Genomic DNA, 5,408 nt, shown 5'->3' with positions numbered 1-5,408 from the left:
GGCCGGGGGTGGGTCAGGCACCGCGCTTGGTTTGCGGGGCCTCCTCTGGCCTTGGGCCCCTCCGGCGGGAGGGGTTCCTTGTGGTCCGCCGCGTTTGGTCACCCGGGGGTTTCCCCTCTCCCCCCGAGGTCCTTCCTCTCCCTTGAGGTTCCCCTCCCCATCTGCTCTCGCCTGTCCCCGTGGGTTCCCCGGCTCCTGTGGGGTTTCCCCTCTTCCTCCCGTGGGTTCCACCGTCTCTCTCGGGGGATTTCCCCTCTGCTCTCCAGCTCTCAGCCTCCCCAGTGCTGACGGGCTGCACTCCGTGCTTGCCCACAGCAGCGGGGCAGCAAACGGATCACAAACAATCTTCCACAGAGCCTGAGGGAACCCAGGCAGCTGGAGGAGGTGACAACCAGGAACACACGAACGCAAACAACCAAAACCAGCAGCAGGATAATTCCGACAACAACGGTGACCCCCAAACAGACACGAGTAACAAGACCAGGGCAGATGAGGAGCAGAAGGCAAAGAACGACCAGAAGGGTGGAAATCTGAATGGAAGCGACAACAAAAAGAACGAGGAGGAGGAGAAGAAGAAAAAAGAGGCACAGAATGACAGCGGCCAAGGCGGCAGCGCGGAGGCTGCCCAGGGTGGCACAGGTGCAAATGGGGCCAGTGAAAGCGGCAATGCAGGAGGCGGGGGACAAGGGGATGGAGCGCAGAACAGCAGCAGTGGCAGCCCAGGCAGCGGTGGCACTGATGCCCAGGGCAACAATGGCAGCAGCACCAGTACCCAGGGCAACAATGGCAACAGCACCAGTGGCCAAAGCAGCAATGGCAGCGGCACCGGTGGCCAGGGCAGCAGTGACAGCGGCACCGGTGGCCAGGGCAATACAGGCAGGGACAACGGTGTCCAGACTGACGGCCAGAACAAAAACAGTCAGCAGAACAACGAGAAGGACAAGGAGAAGAGCCAGGATGGCAACAACCCAGAGAGCTCCAAGAGTGAGGATGGCAGTGAGAAGAACAAGGCTGGCACCAGCGAGAGCAGCGACAAGGAGGGCAGCAAGAGCACAAATGGCAGCAACAAGGACCAGGCCACCAACCAGGGCAGCAGTGGGGCTGGCACCCAGGGCAGCGAGGCCGGTAATGGGCACACAAACGGGAACACTGGCCAAGGCAGCAGTGGTGGGCAGCAGGCCCAGACCGAGACCGAGGACAATCAAAAGAACTCCCAGGAGGAACAAAACCCTACGGAGGACGACAGCTTTTCGGAAAATCAAGAAAACACCGGAGAGGAGGCGGCCAAGGCTGAGGAGGGCAGTGACAGCTCTGTAAATCAGGAGAGAGAGAAGAGTGTTCCCTCCCTGCCCAGGGCCCACTCAGAGAGCAGCCACTTCTTTGCCTACCTGGTGACCACGGCCATCATCGTCGCGGCCCTGTACGTGGCCTACCACAACAAACGGAAGGTGAGCAGCCCTGCTCAAGCCCTGAGGGGTGGGACTGGGGCCCACTGAGTCCTTTCCCCTCATCCTGGCTGGTTTCTCACCTGTACCTCCTAGTTTGGTTCATGTTCATGTGGTCCCAACAGCAGTGGGAGGAGCAGGGGAGTTGTGACCAGGAAAGGGGTCAGATCTGGTGGAAACTGAGTGTCCTCAGCTCTGCTGCTGATTTTCAGCTGAGAGGTGAAAGCACAAAGGGGTGTGAGATCTCTGCGTGTTTTCTCTGACAGTTTTCTACTGAGTTTTCTGTAGCAGGTTGCACAAGATTGGGGTTGTTTTTCCTCACATAAAACTGGTTTTGAGGGAGGAGAAAGAAAACAAATTCTTACTGTTTTCTGCTTGTTGAGCAAACCTCGTTATCTGTCGTAGCTGGGGTCAAGTACTGGGATTTATATATTTCAGGTGTCACAGGAAAAGGGTTGTAAGAGCAGGCGAATGAAAAACCACAAGTAAGCCTGTGTTGGAGGCTGCTGTCCCACTCACCCTGTCTCCATTTTTCTCTCTCCAAAGATCATTGCTTTCGCTCTGGAAGGAAAAAGATCAAAAACTGGTCGGCGGCCCAAATCTGGTGATTATCAGAGACTGGATCAAAAGGTGAGACCCAGCCCAAAGTGGGGGTTGGCACACCTGGTGTGCATTGGAAATACAAAATATTGGCCCTTTGCATTAGAAAGGGTCCCAAAGCCCCACCTCAGTCAGTTTGGGAAAGCAGAGTTTGGTGCAGAAGCAGGGTTTTGCCAGGAAATGGAAACAGTAACACTGAGAAATGCTGGCAGAGCTGACCCAGGGCAGAGGTGGGACGCTCTAAAGCTGGACTGTGCTGAACCACTTTGTCACTGATCCAAATGACTTGTCAGAGAGGTTTTTAGTGGGACACGGGTAGGATTTGGGGAGAAATCCCTTTCTTCTCTCCCTTGAAACCTTTTTCCACCTCTTGCTCTTCAAGGCAGATGTGCCTATAATTATTTTCTGCTGTGGGAAGAGGAAAGGGAGGAAAACAAAGGCAAGAGCTCATGTTTGCTTTGGGAGCTCCTCAGCCCACTCAGGTCTGGACAGAGCAGCAGAGTAATTCTGAGCTTCCAGGTAGTTCCAACCTTTCCTTTTGCCTTTCCAGATCTAGATTTCTCCTGGGGTGATGATGGCCGGCGATGGGAATGCTGTGCTGCCACAGTTGGATTTCAGTCCACGGGAAGGAGGGGAAACGCTTTTTGTTTTGCACCTGCACCTTGATAAAACCTCTCACTTCCCTAAATTGCTCCTTTCCCAGCTGCCTTGTCTTCCCCCTGGGTGTCTGGCTGTGGAAAAGCCAGTCCCAGAACTGCACACCCAGGACTTCTGTGTCCCAGTGCAATGGAATTTGCCATCCACTGGACTGACCCCTCCTTTTGGGGAGGGGGAATTAAGGATCTGCTGCACAATGAGCCATGGGACTGTCCCTTGCCTGGAAATGGAGCTGCCTTGGTCTCCTCCTCCTTCTCCTCCATCTCTTGGGTTTGGATGCTCAAGTTGGGAGCATGTGCGTTCTCTTGCACTTGTTTGGAATTGAACCACCACAGACTTGGATTTGGGTTTTCTCTCCCTGACCAACTTTCCAGTTCCACACCCAGGTTCCCTTTTCCACACACACTTTCAGCCATGCTGAAGCAGTTTTTGTGGTGTAGCTCAAACCCTTTGTGCTCTATGCAGCTCTTTTCCCTCCCAGTGCTCCCAGTTCAGTGTTTGCACTGGGGGTGTTGGTTGTGGTGTGGTGCTGTGGAAGAGGGAAGAGGCTGGGGAAGCTCCGTGCCCTGTCAGGGATGTAGATGGGAAGATTGCTTCCTCCCCCTTGTCAGGTGTAGGAAGGAAGGAAGGAAGGAATGTAAATCCCCGAGGAGTTTGGGATGGATGAGTGAAGCTCCCAGTCCCTCAGCTCCCCAATTTGTGTTGGACTGGTACCAGTTGAACCAAGGGCTGCCAGAGGGGTTGGTGCCCCAGTTACACCTGTGAGGTGGTTTTCATGCCTGTAATTCTACTCCTAAGAGGTTTGTTCGAGCTGGGATGTTTCTGGAGAGGGCACAAAGTACCTGCTGGGCTCCTGCTTTGGATTTTTCCAGTATAGGCAGAAAAAATGGATTTGAGGAACCCAGAGCTACTCACGCAGGCACCCAGCTGTGCCACAGCAGGTGCCAGCCGTGTGCCAGTCCCGCGTTTGCCAACTGACTGCACAGGAAGGATCCCAGGACAGTTAAATTCCCTCCTGGAGGGCTTTTTTCTGGCCTTCCCAGGCTTGGGAACAATCAGCTCCTTGCTCTGTGGTCACCTTGGACAAGGGCAGAGCCATTTCCTGGTCACTGTGAAAGCTGCAGCTCTAGTTTTGATTTCCTGATAGTTCATTCCAAGAGGGGAGAGAGGGCTTGACTTTCTCCAGACCCTAAAATCATCCTTTCCCTTTTTGCTGGCTCTTGGCAAGCACAAGGAGCATGAAAGTCCCTCTTGGCTTTAGAGAGTTCTCAGGAGTTTCCCTAGGAAACATCTAGGATGCAAAAAGGACTTCCAGGAGTTGTTCTGGAGAGCAGGAGGGTGGAGGGAAAGGAAAGGGAAACAGGAATGTAACTCTCAGGGAAGAGGATGGGAACCTCATGCACCCTGCTCCAGAGCTGCTGTGGGATCAGCCGGGCTGGGGGGCTGCTTTAGGGCAGGGCTGGGGAGGGGGACACTGACTTTTGGCTGGTGACAGTGGGGAGACAAACCCTATTCCAGTGTGTGGAATTCCATGTGCTCCTGGGCTGCTCCGGCCACGATTTTTGGAGTGTGTGTGCTTTTTGGAGTGTGAGTGCTCTATGCCTGCTTTGTCCTGTTTTGGTTTTTTTTTAAATTGAATGATAATTTAGAAAGGTGGGGGTTTTTTTTCACCATCTACTCATTTTTCTGTCCTGGGAGCTGTTTCAAATCTCTCTTGCTCCAGGCTGTGGGAATCCCACCCTGCTGCCAACAGGGGAGGGAATATTTTGGACCTCAAACACCTCGATCCCAGGCTGAGCCAAGCGCAAGCTCATTGGGGTAATGAGGATGCACCTCACGGGTCTGGGGAGAGGCAGACCTCACATCAGGCTGACTTGGGGGGGTTTTCCCCCAAAATCTCCCTGCCAGCACTTCCCGAGGCTGGTGTGTTCTGCCAGCGGTCTGGGCTGCCCGAAACCTCTGGGAATTGCTCCCAGTTTGTTGAGTTTATGGTATTTATGCAACATGTCCCAAAGGGGTCAAGGTGTGCAGAACCTTTTCCTTTTGGACACACGTGTTTTCCATGGATGGTGTCTGTCGGTACAGAGGGGTTTTTTGCCAAATATTCCTACTTTTTAGGCTTGAGCCAGCACTTGATTTGTTTTCTGCTGTGAAACGCACCTTGCTTGGAAGGATCAGAATTTTTTACAGTTCTTTGTACTGTTTTTTTTATTTTCTGTGTGGCGAAGTCAGTAAATGGATTTTAAAAGACCCAAAACGCTGAGTTTTCACTTCTGTCTTGGTTTTGTTTTTTTCACATTCTTTGCATGGTTTCCGTTGACAGCTGGCACCAAAGGTGCAAGGTGTCTCCTGTTCATGCAAAACCAATTTGATTTTGATAAAAACACCTGGTTTTGTGGAGCTGTTTGTGCTCAGAGCCCCGTGTGCAGCCGGAAGGAGCCCAGACAGGCCCAGGCCAGAGCGGATTTGAAGTTTCCAGTCTGATTTCCAGTATGAGCCCAGCTCCACCGGGGCTGGCATAGAGTGGTGTGAGGTCAGGGCCCAAGAGGAGATTAAACTGCTCTCGACAGAGCTTAGTCGTGAGCTCTCCTCTTGGATTTCTTCTTTCTCCTCCAGAGAGCCTCAGAGGGCAGGACATCCCAGCTTGTTGGAGCAGCAGCAACTGGGAGACTGGAAAAGAGAGTGGTGTGGCTGGGGGTGCCGCGT

The 5,408-nt window shown here is 53.3% G+C and overlaps 1 protein-coding gene across 1 annotated transcript in view; it reads left to right on the top strand.

Moving 5' to 3' along the window:
- The window catches only part of TGOLN2 (trans-golgi network protein 2), a 7,072-nt gene extending 2,107 nt beyond the window's left edge, over positions 1-4,965 (top strand). The window contains exons 3-5 of the mRNA XM_017738679.1: positions 148-1,448; positions 1,992-2,075; positions 2,596-4,965. Coding sequence (XP_017594168.1) covers positions 148-1,448; positions 1,992-2,075; positions 2,596-2,601 — 1,391 coding nt within the window. The 3' untranslated portion in view covers positions 2,602-4,965. The remainder of the gene's footprint in view (positions 1-147; positions 1,449-1,991; positions 2,076-2,595) is intronic.
- The last annotated feature ends 443 nt before the right edge of the window (positions 4,966-5,408 follow it).

The sequence above is a fragment of the Corvus brachyrhynchos genome, unplaced genomic scaffold (assembly GCF_000691975.1).
Source record: "Corvus brachyrhynchos isolate BGI_N302 unplaced genomic scaffold, ASM69197v1 scaffold141, whole genome shotgun sequence".
In the NCBI taxonomy this organism is placed as follows: Eukaryota; Metazoa; Chordata; class Aves; order Passeriformes; family Corvidae; genus Corvus; species Corvus brachyrhynchos.
This window is presented reverse-complemented; position numbering and strand designations above follow the sequence as displayed.